We start from the raw sequence: 15,786 nt of genomic DNA, 5'->3' as shown, positions 1-15,786 counted from the left end.
GTGATTCAGCTGGAGAGCTCCAGCTCAGATTTCAGCTCTCTCTCCCATAATGCTGCACACAATGTGTATTTGTCCTTATGGACCAAGGTTTAAATGTGTGTGGAGCTGTTGAAGGGAATCCAGAGGAGAGTCCTGAAGATGATCAGAGAGCTGGAGCACATTTCCTATGAAGATAGGCTGAAGGAACTGGACTTACAGGAAGGGAATCAACTTTTTACGTGGGTAGACAGTGGTAGGCCAAGGGGGAATGGTTTTAAGCTCAAGGAGGGAAGGTTTAGATTGGATACTGGGGAATTTCTTTACACAGAAGGTGGGGTGCTGGAACAGGCTGCCCAGAGAGGCTGGGGGCGCTCCGTCCCTGGAGGTGTTCGAGGAAGGCCAGGCTGGATGGGGCCCTGGGCAGCCTGGTGTAGTGCCAGATCTGGTGGCTGCCTGCCTGTGGCAGGGGGATTGGAACATGGTGATCCCTGGGGTCCTTTCCAACCCATGCCATTCTGTTGTTCTGTATGTGGCCCTTCATGAAGCTCGTACCTCAGTCTCAGTGAGCACCACTTACCAACTCTTGCCTTAATTCCCCCTCTGTGACTTCTCACACCCTGATCACCTGGTTTGACTTTTCATGTCTTTTTGCAAGACTTCTAAGAGCACAAGGTAGCTTTTCTTTCTAGGTTTGATTTTCTATAGGAAATTACTTGTACTCCAGGTTGAAATTTTTTAAATAAATATTACTTCTTAACTATTCTTGGTTTGGGGAAGTTAGGAAGCTGGAAAGTTCCTGTTCATTTCCTTTGAAAAAATGTGATAATTGTCTTTCCTAACTGAGAGTGCTCCCCCCAGTCTGGTTAGAATCCAAGATTCAGGTTTTGGATTAAAACTTTTACCAATTTTTATCTTGAGCAAACAAACACCCCCACAACAAACATAAATTTGAAAGCAGTTAATATAGCTGGCACTAGAAATACAGAAAAGGTCTTTTTGAAGATTTATTTTGCTGTGGTTCAGGAACTGCCGAGACAACAGGGGCAAGTGAGATGCTTCCTTGGCTTTTGTAGCTAAGAATTGCAACTGTCACCACAAGTGGGAACGGATCCAGATAACTTAGACACAGAAACTACGATGTAACCTACCCTGTGCAAAATAACCTTTGGCAATAGAAGCTGCCTTTGTTACAAGGAGATTCTGGTTTTGTTGTTATTCTAGAAGAAACACCAAGCTAGCAAAGCCTGGGACAAAGTGTAAAAACAAGCACTCTGGTAACGTAACATACTCATCCACAAAGCATATAGAAGCTAAAGATTTCACATATTGACTTTTATTTTTAAATAAAAAAGCACAAAATTAAGAGTCAAGCAATGACAAGATACAGAAAATTCATTACTTTTGGTGAAAGAAAGCTAAAGAACACGGCAAGGTCAGAGAATGCATCCAAAGGACTTTCTTCATTTTCCCATGTTTTTTTTTTTGCTGCACGTAGGTGAAGTGTGACGCCTTGGCTTTGTTATTTCAACTTCAGGTGGTTTCACGACGTGAGACATCTCCCACCTTTCTTAATAGTTACTATTGCTTCAGAAGGACAAACTACTAACATGCATTCAGAGATTATTATAACCTAGACTGTAACCAAACCTCGTAAAGATATCCAGACAAAAGAAGGAAAGCCACACAACAGTAACTGCAGTGTATATTAAAGAAAAACACTGAATAGAAAACACTAGAAAATAGTTACAAAAATTCTGCTAAAACAACATTGATTAAATAATATATACATATATTATTTGATTGCACTGCATGACTGACTTTGATCTAGCATATAATGCAGCAAAGGCATTACAACATCTTCACATAACCTTTATTTTCACCTTACACAAACCTAAGGAAAACAAATACTGACAAAGCTGACATGGAATCCTGCGTGTCAGAACTGTCAAAACCAGCAAAAATCCCAGTTTGTTTCAGATCTTAGTGAAGTACGTGTTTCCAAATGTTCAAATCCACTTTTTTGAGCCAAGTTCCTTAGGACACACATCTAGGACAATTATATTTGTCGTTCAGCTTTCTGGTATCCTAGCACCACTGTTCAGGCATTCTCTATGCAGAACATTTCTGGCCTTATTGCTCTGAATAACCAAATGCCTGACGGAAGGACTTTTATACCAAGTGAAAAAAGCAGCACGTCCAGCAATAGAAATTCTAATCTTAGCTACACACTAAGACCAAAAATGTTCTGATCTCAGTACAGAGAAATCAGAAGCAAGAGGTATGTAGGGTTAGAATAATTTATTTTTTAAATTAATGAATTCTAATTTTGTTATGGATCTTCTTATTGGTGAAATTTGCATCTGCAGAAAAAAAATGATCATTTTCAAAATCTCACAGCTCAGACTGTAAATTAACAAGTTAGTAACTTATATTTCAAATGCACAGCAAACCATTAAATCTGAAATTGCACATATGGTCTTTACTGAGCCCGAACAGAAAACTAATAACTTCTTGTTTAATTATGAGAGCACATAAATCTGTCATTAAAATTTTAAAGTATACACATGCAAGTCTTTACAGGTAATAGTTTGTAAACAGCTAATGTGAATACATTAGTATGTAGTGAGAGATTGGTAATGATCAATCTTTTTGGCAATTGCAGTTTGCTGCACGGCTGTCACATCAAAGCCAAGTGTTTTTTAACAACGTAAGCATTCATAAACTATCAAAATAATCCTATTTCCTCTCTGCTTTATGCTGCACCAAATGCTAAGATATTTTCTAGGTAACACCAACTTTACTGAATTCACTGACAGACGTTCTACTTAAGACATAAAAATACAAGTGCAGTAGGATATGGAAAGACAACAATATTGGAAGAACCGTTAATACTTCTGGAAAGCCTTACCTAGAAAGCCATCACATTATATGAGAGAAGACACCTCTGTCCTAAAAGAATAGTCCCAATGGTAAACCTGTATTTTACTTTCAAGTAAATGAGGTGAAAGAGCTTTTAGCTTTAAGAAGACATACCTTTCAAAAGGAAACATCTCTATCAGTAAGACTTAGCATTTACCTTTAATGGGTTTGATGAAGAATTCAGTTCATTTGGTGTTATTATAAAATTTGTTAAAGTGCTATAGAAATAAAAATCATTTGCATTTCTGGATTAAAAATTTTCCTCATGAAACCTGCCTTCAGTAATAACTAGCTCAGATATTAAACCTGATGGAACAGCATTAGCAGGAAACAGCTGCTTATTTTAGAGGGCATTTCTTAAAACATTTCATGTACCTTGCCACAGGACCCTGCAAGAAAAGCTTATCTACAACATACGCTGGTCAGTCCCATTAGTCATCTTGTGTTTTTTTCTTTAGATATTGCCTCCTTGTAGGTCATGTGAATAAAGTCAAAGAGTTGTGTGGCATTGGCAGCATTGCCCAAAATTTCACAGAGTTTGTCCTTTGACAGTGTCACCAGCTCAGCAATGCTTTTCACATGGTTCATTAAGGCGTGGCAGTTTTTTGCATTAACACCTGGCATTTTTAATAGGAAGTCCTGAGGACCAGGGTTATACTTGTCTGACTCAGGAAGAGTTTCAGAATCTGCTGTGACCGCCATTGCAGTTTCTGCGTCAGGCTGTGGGCGGTTTTGTTTTAACTCTTCAAACAGTTCAGCAGTAGCGTGGGGTGAGGGGCACCACAGGATACGTAACTTGGGGAAATGGAGTGTGAGAAGGGTCAGTTTAGAAGTAACATCACTACTGGAAATCTCCTGGCGCAGGGACCCTTGTGGAATCAAGGAGAAAGGTTTGTTAGGATCAAATTCAATCAGAAGAATTGGCCGCTTATAGTAACGTGACATAGAAATGCACTGCGTGTACAATCTTCCATTATTTAAGGAACCAATGAGATCGCTGATACTTTTCCGCTCGACACAGATATCAGGAGTTAAAATGTAATCTCCAACTTCCAAAGTAACAGGCTCAATGTCAATGCCACGACGATGAATCAGCGAAGGAAGCTCACTACGAAATTCCCGCATGTCCACTATTACAGTCTGTTGGGCAGATGTCTGTGCCTGTCCACCTGAAGAGCAAAACAAATAGTTAACCTGTACTCATGACCTCCAACTCTACCTTCTCTGAAGCGCATTCCATAATGGAAGCACTGTTTTTATTTCTCTCCACCTCACTACAGACAATGCCGGTCTCATAATCCACAGGCAGTCCAGAAATAGTCCAGATGTTATCTCATCTTGATGGTAAAACACTAATTAAGCTATAGCTTCTTTTCAAAGGAAAACGTAATTCATTGTTCTTTCACAGACAAGACTGAGAGATGGACTAGGGCAGGCAGACACTATTTGTTCCCCATCAGGACTGCAGAATCGGTGTTCCTCAGTCACCCACCCACATGTTTGGATGATGTTCAACCACGGAAGGCTACAGGTCTTTTTCACAGCTTAACTTTGGGAACTGCTCACCTGCTTTGCGTGTGTCAGTGGAAGCAGAGGCAGGCTTAACATCTCTTACTAGGTCTAGGTTTGTCTCATCTCTTCCTTCTCTTTCTTCAGGAACAACCATACTGGCCCTTTCTCTAAGGATTCATAAACCAAGAATCACTAAAAACTGCAGTTAAATGTCAATAGATTAATATACATTAGTATTGTTCAGCATAATATTGTTCAGTACATAATATTGCATCCAAGATGCAAAATTACGTAGAGCTGAATGCTAATTGAAAACCTGCAATCCAGATTCTAGACTTTTATTCTCAATTTTTAGCACTTCCAAGTATCTTTTTATTTTTAGAACTTTTTAGAGCATATGAAACAAAAGAACTAATTAGTAGAAGTATAAGCTGGTGAGAAGTCAACGTCAAAGAAAATTACTGTTTTGTTCCTGAATACTACTTAAGTTATGAAAACCTTAGAAATATCTTACAAGAGTGTTAGCTGCAGACAAAAAAACAGTTTCCAATGTGAAATTCATAGACAATTAAGTAAAAATACCAGTTGTGTTGAGTAGCTTATTTAAAGTCTTCTCATGGTTAAAAACTTCACCATTTAAAATACAAGCACGTAAGGAAACGATGTGAAAAGTTAGTAATGTAGATATTAAACTAATTGTTACCGAATTAGTTTTTCAAAGGCCTCCTTCTCTTTTCTCAGGGCTGTGAGATAGCGCTGTTCTTCTGTTGAGCTTCCATAGATGAGGAAATAAACCCTACAGGTTTGGAGGGAAAAAAAGATGACATTTAAGATTAGTAACTGTCTGAAAAATGTATATCCCATTTTCCCTCATTTATCAACATCATCTGTTCTTACTGAAACTTTGGGGTTCAACCAGAGTGGATTGCCAGAAGCGTGCAATAGATTTTATTTTTCTTTTAAGATAAAAATTTGACCAACTACGTTCTTGACTAGCACCAAGTCAACTTGCCTCAGAGGCTTCCCGGGTCTGCTTGCCTTGTAGATTTCCAGCTGCCGAACAAAAGTTAGTTCTGCATCATACAGTACAACATATCTTGGCTCTACTTCATGCAGCACTCGAGTGAGAGCATAGGGATCACTGCAGCCCTGCAGCGGATGAATAATTGTGAGTGGGTTTTTGAAAATACCATAGTAAGAATCTGAGGGTAAGTTCACAGGGAAATCTTCAGGAATGGTCTCTTCAACACTGCCTTCTTGGCTTCCATTTAATTCCTTGTTGTCCTCCACATCCAACTCCTCTCTGTTTTCCTCCTCAGTTTTCCCTATCATTTGGACTATAGTTTGGTCATGCTGCTTTTTGTGTTTGTTTTGTTTTGAACAAGTAGGGAGTTTGGCTTTTTTGGCTTGAGGTCCCATGTCTGGTCTGGCATTTCCTTTGGACTTGACCACTTTTCTGTCCTTAATCCACACTTCTCCAGCTTTCTCATCCTTTCCAAGTGTTTTATTATACAGTCTCATTAAAAAGGCTTCTGCCCCATCGGTTATGTATTCCCTGAGCTGTGCACAAGCTCGGTCATCACTGGCACAAATAAGAACTTGCCCTGCAGTCAAGAAACAACATCATGTTTGCAATTTTGTAGTGTTGTAATACACCGTAATTCCTTTTACCCAGCCACAAGACATCTTGAGCAAATAAAGTATTTTTAATGATCCTAGAAGCATGCCTGCCAAATGCCTTTACACTTGGTGGTCACAGTTGCTGTGGACTTACAGGAAGTCTGAATTACACCACATTTTGTACCAAACTAGATCAGAGAAGGTTAATGGAAGTTCAGCATTCCTTATTCTCACACCACCTAAATCAGTTCTTTTCTTTTAATCATTTGAAAGAAAGCAGAGGTACTATATACTGAAGCAGACAACTTTTATGTAAAATAAATAAATAAATAAACAAATTCTTTTTTAATGCAGAATAAGACCATTTAATTGGGACTGCTCTAGTTTTCAGCCTCTGTCATCTTTGTCACGGATTCTAAAAAATACATGTTTCACACAGTATTACTGACAGCTGTGGGCCCTAAATAACAATTCTCTGCTAGCTGACTCAGATAAACTCCTACAGCACTAGGTGAGAGAGCCAGTTCTTATTCACAGCCAGAACACTGTGGGTGGGAGAAAAGAGCACTTTTTTATCCTCACAATTTCCTAAAATAAAACTTGGTGAAATTTAAGGGGATTAAAAAAATCCTGTAACAGGAAAAGCAGAAAAGGAGTTAGAAACACACTGGGTAAGAGATAACAGCAAGACAACTATGGAATTGTTATGGAGATTAGGTGCCAGCCCAAGGTTACAGTGGTAGAGAAGTCATCTGGTTCCATCAAATGGAAGCACAAACACAAACCACTGGTGGCCACCTTCAGCTTTTGGTTTGATTCTGTTCTGGGAAAAGTCACATTTTAATGTGTAAAGTTTTTGTAGTAGCTTTACAACCAAATACTTCTACATAAACACTTAGTCTTAAGTTCACAAATTACTATATTTAAAACTATTAAAATAATTTAATATCCTCTCACCTGGACCACCGAGGTCTTCACTGTTCTTATTCTCATTTTCAATCTCATTCAATACCTCTCTCAAAGCTTCCCATTTTGGGTTACTTTCTAGAACCAATTCCCTTTTCAGTTCTGAAACAAAACACAATTGAACATAGCAGCTCTTACAAGACAAAATACTCTTCATAACTTTAAATTAATGGTTCAATGTCATAGCATGATAGCTGTTGGCAAGCACAATAATCAATAGCCTACATATGCAACTTGTTATACTGGTGGGGCTCAAGAACACTCATTAAAATTATTAACATTTAAAATAGGGAAAAATGCTTTAATGAAACAAAAAGTTGAAGTGTTCACTTGTCCTTCAATTCTGAAATTCTTGAATATGTATCTATGTATTTTAAATTAAAATAATGGCAGCTTCTCATCCCTTCAAATGAAATGAAGAAGATCAAATTAAATACTTATGCAATTCAAGAACAATCCCATACAAGCTCTCCTAATGATTAGGCGAGTAAGGTGAGAAGAATCTTTCTGGCTTTTATTACATACTTTTTGAGCAAAGATTGTGCCTTGATGTCTTACGTTGCTGATTTAGCCTAGAGCTGTGTAAGACCCATGTATTGATAACCACAGCACAAGTAAGAATATGCAGACTGTTCAAAATCATGTGACACTCTCCAATTTAAAATTAGGAATGATGAGTACCATTTTCCTTCTTTACATCTCTGTTTTCAGAGACTTTGCCTTTCTGATTCAGTTTCTCATCTGCAATGCGATAAACTCTGGCTCGAGCATTTACAAACATGGAAGTACTGGAGTCAAGAAACAGCCAACCTAAAGACAAAAGGAAATGACATATGAAATGTACATGCTTCAGACCTTTCCAAGAGCCCACGTCTCTTATCTGGATTAGCTGCACAACCTGCACTACCTGCTCACTAACTACTAGCTGAACAAAAGGCTGAAATACAATACAAGTCTCACACTTAAGTAACAGCAGTTGTGTGGGCAGATGAAAGCATTATGCGTCAATAAAAACCTACGTCCTTATGGCCAGTTATATAAAACCTAACTGGATACCTTCGTATGTTTGGGAATGTTGATTAGAAGAATCAGCAGCTCACTACCTCATGCACTAACTTGTATTCAGTGCTTACCTGAATTCTCACCAAAAGCTTTTTCACTTGCTTTCAGTGACTCCAGAAGATTAAGGAAAGTGACACAATCATACTGAGTTAGATACTGTAGCAAAGTACGCAGAATCTTCAAATCCTGGACCAAAGATTTTGTCTTAGCTCCGAGCTGATGCCAAAGAGGATCTAAATAGTGACGTATTGTCTAGAAATACAAATTGGAAAGTTCAAGACATCAAATATCTACTATACTAATCAAGGTAGGAATGCCTTTAAAAAAAAACCAAACACCTGTAATATAGATTTTTTTTTTTTTACATAAAAAATTCAAAAATTCAAAAAACTTCGGCTGTTTAACAATTAGCAGTTATATATAATTTAATGTGCTCAGTACATATCTTCTTTCCCGTATTTAAAATTTGGTACTATAAATATTAATATATATGTATTCAAATATATATAAAATATAATATACATATTCTATATTTATATTTAATATTCTATATACATATGCATAAATATATATTTCATTGGCCTCTGCCCGTAGTATTTAAGATTGTTTAGGTAAAGTAGAAGTCATTATAATGTCATTTAATTTTTAACAGAAGATGAATACAATGCAGAAATGCCTTCAGATTTTCTAAAGTACACAACATCTCGTGTCAAAATGAGATTACAGTTAATAGGCAAATGTTGAAATGTATGATTTTACCCTACAGAAAGTATACATAAGTATGCAGACCTGCCAATAACGCCATCACACACACAGTTAATTCAAATATACGACGGTTAAAAATACAACAGCTGCATGCATGTGCATGTTATCTGTTATAGATCATGCTTCATCTAATAAAGAAAATAGAAAATGCTGGTAGGAAATTCAAGAGAAAAATTGGGCACGGAAAGAAGGTGAGAATACGGCATACTCACCTCTATTATTATAGCATCAATCAGAATGTTTTTGATGTAGGAACTTACCAAATGAAGTAAGAACTATGAGGACAATTCACCAAAAATCCTACTGGCAAACTGTAACATCACCTGCTGGTAATTTCATTATTTTACAATGTTTTTGTTTGCACACCAAACTGTTTGAGGATTTAAAAGGAATCCCTTTACAAGACGTAGCAAAACAATCAAAATGATTACCTTGTCAAAAGCTTTACCAAGAGCATTTTCTAAAGATAGATCTTCTACTTCAAGAGCTGGATTGTAACGCTTCAGTTCTCTCAGACACGCATTCAAAATGTCCAGGATTGAGGTCTGGATAGCAAGCATACTAGGGGTCATTGACACGTGTATTTCCACCACTTCAGGTTTATGCTTCTCTAAAAATGAGTTCACTGCTATATGAAATCTACAAGGAAAACAGCTTATTAATATTTACATAAATGCTTGACACCATAATTCAAAAAAGTTCATACAAATAAAAGTTACCACTGACTTAAGTGTAAACAAGCTAAATGCAAATCATAACTCTACAGAGGCAAAGACTACAGTCTTGATGAATAGTCTCATAAACCACCTGATGATTCCCCAACTACAACTTGTTTTCATCCTCATCAGATGAGCCCACAGCACTGGTGACTGATCCCCAGAGAATTACTGCACTAGATTCCACATCATTACTGCAGGTAACAAATCCTAAAGTAAAAACAAAAGATGTCATAAAGAGGAAACTGTAATGGTCTCATAAACCCTTTGGACTCACATGGATCCGCTGGCAAACACTGTGATATCCTTAGCTTCAAATAATAAGCAGCAGGCCCTTGGCTATAGGGGCTGTGTTGTAACAGTGAAGCCATTGCTATGTGGGTGCTAGCTGATTTTAACAGAAGACTACAGAGAAGAACACTACTACCCTCAGGTCTCTCCATAGCTCAGAAGCCAAGGAAGAAATTCAGAGTTTGTGATCAACATTTCCTACCCTGGCTATGTCCATTTCTATTTCTCTGTAATGCTAAAAGGAAAACTTAAAATTCTGAGTTTACAGTGCAGAGCACGAGAACATGGTGTGAAACACATTCTAGACTGGACAGAAGGAGCAGTTATGCATACCCCCTGCCCAAGGCACTGATGGCTGATCAGCTGAACTGACCAACTCCGTCTGCGCTACTGCTCCTGAAAGACTGAATGCATGCCACAGGCTTGGCAACTTAGTTTCTAACAGTTATCTAGAAATCTTCCTCATAGATTACATACGTATAGAGGAAGATTACAAAAAAAAACAACCAACAACTGATCAAACACAAACCAATAAAACACAGAGATAATCATGGAGCTTCTTCACGATTGGAAACAAATCCTCTTGTGCATGGCAGCATTGCAAGACAGTATTCCTGTTCCTTCATGGCTTCAAGACGACCTTCAACAAATTACACTTTTCTTAAACTATTATAAATATCACTATCTACTATGATTTCTACTGGCTAGAAGGATGGTTATACTGTAAGGTTCTGCTTCTTATAGATTTAACTTGAGTCTATTCTCAAAAATACCTCGAGAAATTTAACATCTTTAATATAACTTCTGCCAATAAATGAGTGAAATGAGCTTGTGAATACAAATACAGATTAGCAGTGTGACTACATAAAATTCATTCTGTTAGAAGTCCATGGTAGCAATCACGGTAATTTTAAGTTCAGTGTAGTAAAGAGGTACCTTACCTTGGCCACAGGTAAAGTTTCCTGACAAAAAGGTTTCTCATCACTCTTTCCACTTGGCAAAAACCAGTGTTAAATGCAACCGCATTATCTGTAAAAGCTTTAATGAAGCCTTCCTTGTTTTTTTGGCGATAAAGTCGCAGTATAAATGATTCCTGACAAGACTCAATGATTCTATGTGCTTTGTATACCAAGACACCTGGGAAAATAAATGGTGTTCAAGTTAAAAAATAGTAAAGAAAGACTGAATAAGTTATATATTTTCCTCAAGTTTGTCTTACTGTTCTGCTTCTGTTAAAGTACAATTTCAGTCTTCTAAAATGATGTCAAACAAACTTACAGGAGTTCATAAAATAGCTTGGGTTAGAAATGACCTCAAAGATCATCAAACTGCAGCCCCCTGGCCATGGGCAGTTCTGCCCCCCACCAGCTCAGGCTGCCCAGGGCCCATCCCGCCTGGCCTCAAACACCTCCAGGGCTGGGGATCCATAGCTTCTTTGGGCAGCCTGTGCCAGCAGCTCACCGCCCTCTGACTGAAAATTTCCTGCTGACATGTAAGCAAAATCTCTCCTCTTTCAGTTTAAAGCTGTTCCCCTTTGTCCTATCGCTGCTCGCCTGCATAAAAAAGTCAGTCCCTCTCCTGAAACCTAGCAACTCCTCGTTTTCAGTACCACAGAGCCTCCCAGTTACAGAGCTGGGTTAATGATGATCCTTAGCAAAAAAATCCTATGCTCAAGTAGCAGGACTCAGTAGCTTCCACAGTGCTTCATTCTTCAAACAAAACTTGGACTTGGGACTTTCAAAGGGAGGAAGACTGAATGCAAGATGTAACGCAGTATCACCACAGAGCAAGTTTGATATCTGAACTCTTTTATTACAGAAGTTCTGTAATCATAGACTTGTTGAATATGTTTCTTTGATTATCAAAAAACTTGAACTATTCTCAAAGAACTTTTGAAAACATTTTCTGTGCTATTTCCCATCCTTCTGATATTGATATTCACAATTGTGGACAGAAAGGATTTCCAATTCAACGGCTACGCCAGCAACTTTATTCAGGGCTATGAGCATTGGGAAATAAGTAACATATGCATTTTAGCACAGAGAAATGAAATGATAGTGAAACTGCCTTAAGCCTTTCAGGCAAACACTTTTGAGATTTATATTTCAGTCAGCCAAGACTTGTTAAACCCAAGACTTACAGCATGCTGTGTTTTTCCCACTCTCCCCCTGTGAGGAGAGGCCTACCTGATATTTCTTATCTGTTCACAGCTTCCATTGGAATAATAAACATCTTCCTAAAATGGAAGCTAAAGACATCAAACAGTAAAGCTCTCATTGCACGCCTCAGTAAGCTGACAGACTTAAAATGAGTCTAACTTTTATAACAACTTTCTTCATTCATTTTGACATGCCGCATCTCTTTGAAACACTTTACTGTATTTTTTTTCCTACGTTAATCGCCCAAGAAACAAATTCCTGCTGACTTTGCAGCGTCTGACATACAGGCGGTATGTTTCTGACAGAAGCACGTTTCAGCTAAAGCTGCTGTCACACTGACCTCTGGTGGCACTACGGGGAGTGCGACAACTCTAGGTCACAGAATGGCCAGGGTTGGAAGGGACATCAAGGATCACGAATCTCCAACCCCCCTGCTAGATGCAGGGCCACCAACCTCCACATTTAATATTAGACCAGGCTGCCCAGAGCCTCATCCAACCTGGCCTTGAACACCTCCAGGGACGGGGCATCCACAGGTCATTTCAGGTCAGGAGGCTCTTGATTTTTTAAGTCTCTAATGTGTTTCTTCTTTTCATCCACACAGAACCCAAAGTAGGGTGTCTCAAAACTTTACTTTTTTTTTTTTTTTAACCTAGAAATAACAGAACAGAACGTGGTGTCCTCTGGCTGTAGCATGAAAACTGTTTAAAAAGTTTCACAGATTAGAACATCTCATACACTGACTAAATGAGAATTTCTGAAGCAAAAACTTACACACATATTAGCATTCAATACTCAGTCATATTCAGCCATTATTAAAATGTTAACATTCGATAACACTGAAATATTCCTGTATACCTGGCTCTTAATATTGTTTTACTAGCTCTGTGGGCTTTAAGAGGTCTTCCACCTTACACAAGAATACAAAGACAAGCAGGGAAAGAAAGGGAACAGAACATGGGAAAACAAGCATGCACAAGTTCTATACAACAACAGGAGGTCTCAAGGTATTTCTAAAAATCTTTAGAACATTGTTATTTAATAATAGAAAGCATGTAAGGTGTTACAAGAGGAACATTAGTTAGGTACTGTTATTTTACTTGATGGGAAAAGTTGTCATGAGGACTTCACTGAAGCAAAAAACTGCATGCTTATCAACCACACACACTAGCAATCAGTTTCAATCACAGGCTGTGTTCTGAGAGTATTCTAGATGCTATTTCACCAGGCGCAGACAATTTTTCTACTTGGGAAGCGATGCAGGCAGTGTGAATGCTTCTGTTTCTTACATCAATGGCAATTTAACCAGTGATTGTTTTCCAAGTGGTTACTGATATCAAAATCCATACGGATGCATTATCCACTATCTAAAAGGAATGTGAGTGGTGTGTGATTAAACAAAGCAAACAAGTGTGACCTCTTGCAAGGACCTGCTTTAGCAGGGGATTGGACTCCATGATCTCTTGAAATCTCCTCCAGCCCCTGTGATTCTGTGACAACCATTAAAAGAAAAAAGGAAGGAGCTACATATTTGTGCCTTTCACCTAAGCCTTCTTAAAGAAATAATTCTTTAACCTGAACACCATTAGTAGGACTCTATACAGAGTTAAGCTTTATGTATTTTTCAACAGAACAGTCATCCATTTATTTCAGTAAGCTCTCACCAGTGATGAGGTTTGCAGGAATTCTGTCGGTAAGGAAGTCGACCACGAGGATTCTGCTGGTTGCAAAGAGAACCCCCCCTTGCGTGTAGAACTCATAGCGGGCACTGCTGGGGATCTCGTTGGTGACGCGCCGAGGAAGGTGCACAACTCCATCCGACCGCAGCTGGTCAATGAAGTACTCCTACAGCAGGCACAGTGAGAACACAGAACTTCATTACAGATGTGAAGAGAATCTCAATTACACACGTTCCATTTATTTGGAAAAACGGCCCCAAACCAATTGAAAACACGGCAGCGTGAGATGCTACCCACAGAGAGCTGTGATTCCGTTTCTTGTGGCTATAGCGGTTAAGCACCAGCCTTGTTCGGGTGACAGCCCCGCACATTCGCAGTAGCAGACACACGGGCCGTAAATGCGACCCGCGGCACGTCGGCGCTCTGGAACTTTTGGCAGCCAGTTCTCCCCTGCGTCTTTACAGTACTTACAGCACTTCTGAAGAGCACGGGCGATTTTAATACCGCCTTACAGGCGGTAAGAATCGGGAAGGGAACGCCGCTGCCAAAGGCAGCTACGGCAGGGCGGCCACGGCGCCGAACTTCACCTCGAAGTCCGCAGCCCCTGCCGGTTCCGGCCCGCCCCGCTCCCTGCGGAACGCACGGAGTCGCGCTTACCTCCTCGGCGGCGCTCGTATTCAGCACCAGCACCAGGCTGGCGGGCTCGCAGTAAAGGCGGAGGAAGCGCAGCAGCAAGCGATCGATGCCGAGCCCGCGGGCGCAGACCACGAGCCCGTCCTGATGGAACAGGTCCAGGAAGATCTGGCTCTCGTGCTCCAGCAGCGCCGCCATCGCCGCCCCGCAACCGTTGCGGCAGCGCCTGCGCGCGAGCCCAGCGCCCGCGCCCGGAGCTGCAAGGCGAGCGGCGCTCGGCGGCGCCCTCTGCCGGGCGGAGGGCGCGTTCCTCCCGCCTGGAGCGCGGCCCCCTCACGCGGAGCGGCGGTGCCGGTGCCCCGCGTCCTGCCCTGCTCGGCGCAGGCAGGAGGACCCCGAGAGCCGCCGGTGTGGAAAATGAGGTGGGGCGGGGACTCAGCTGTCCTCAAACCGCCCCCGGGCGCTCCCAGTGAGGTGAGCCGAGCCCCTTGCTTTCTCTTACAATGAGGTCGGTGTACTGACTGCAGATGTGAGACCTGGGAGTCGTTCGAGTTTGTAATACGAATTATTTATGTTTAGTTACTACTTACTTACGTTCCTTAAACAACTAAGGCGGACTGAAGCCCGGCCCGCGTTCCCGCGCATGGAGCCGCACCTCAGCGCGTGCCCGGCCGCTCGGCATGGCTCGGGAAGGGCTCCGTAGTGCTGAGGGACTTCAGAGCCGCTTCCCGGTCGGCTGTAAATTAAGGGAGCTCCTCAGGAGCACCCCAGAATTCAGGTGGGTGAAGGACAGAGAAACTTGTCTCCGACCTTCGTTAAAGACACAGAACTTTCTGGGTCTCTGGCAGGAAGTATTGTGCAGGCTCAGCGGGCTGATGGCGGGCCGGCCCTGCCCGCCTCCCTGCCTGCCGAGCGGCACGTGCTCCGAACCTCTGCTCCGTGTAAAGGGCTGTTAACTCCCACTACGTTCCCCAGTACTTGGTTGTTTTCCCCCCTCAGGGCTGGCAGTGGAGGTGAGGGGGTCTCCCTTGAAATTCCTGCATGTCTGAGGCCTTCTACAAGTAAGCAAGTTTTGTGCTTTATTTCTGTGCTCATGGCTGTTGCGTTAGAGCAGATCCTCGCTTGCTGCAGACTAGAACCTTGCTGCTCTGCTGTCATGGCTGTGCTTTCCATCATGTTACAAGAGGAGACTTTTTTTAGAGCCTGTGGAAAATCTCTAATTACAAAGCAGCAGCAATCAATTTGCAGTTAGGACTGAAGCTGGCTCTTTATTTAGACTAGAATAATAATATAATGTCTTTCCTCAGCTCCAAGAGTCCTTTGAGTCACTTGCAAACTTCATGTGCTTGGTTTTATGCTGACGTATGCTTTCCTGGGCAGGTTGTAGGTTAGTCAGATAAAACGTTTTATGTAGCAGTGCTCAAAGATCTCATCAGACTTTTAATCTTTTCTTGAAAATGTAACACACCGCTTGTTTCACTGTTT

The 15,786-nt window shown here is 40.7% G+C and overlaps 1 protein-coding gene across 1 annotated transcript; it reads right to left on the bottom strand.

The window, feature by feature from the left end:
• Positions 1-1,283: 1,283 nt before the first annotated feature.
• On the bottom strand, positions 1,284-14,499 carry ERCC4 (ERCC excision repair 4, endonuclease catalytic subunit). Its single transcript, XM_042864663.1, has 11 exons — positions 14,326-14,499; positions 13,654-13,834; positions 10,772-10,967; positions 9,255-9,462; positions 8,130-8,310; positions 7,678-7,806; positions 6,988-7,098; positions 5,423-6,014; positions 5,114-5,206; positions 4,465-4,577; positions 1,284-4,067 (listed from the first exon to the last, which is right to left on the bottom strand). The coding sequence occupies exons 1-11, from the start codon at positions 14,497-14,499 to the stop codon at positions 3,334-3,336; spliced, it is 2,712 nt and encodes a 903-aa protein (XP_042720597.1). The 3' UTR covers positions 1,284-3,333.
• Positions 14,500-15,786: the final 1,287 nt, after the last annotated feature.

This window comes from Lagopus leucura, unplaced genomic scaffold (genome assembly GCF_019238085.1).
Source record: "Lagopus leucura isolate 7727_CA_CO unplaced genomic scaffold, USGS_WTPT01 Super-Scaffold_760, whole genome shotgun sequence".
Taxonomy (NCBI): domain Eukaryota; kingdom Metazoa; phylum Chordata; class Aves; order Galliformes; family Phasianidae; genus Lagopus; species Lagopus leucura.
Note: the sequence above shows the minus strand (reverse complement) of the source record. Positions and strands in the feature narration are given on the sequence as shown.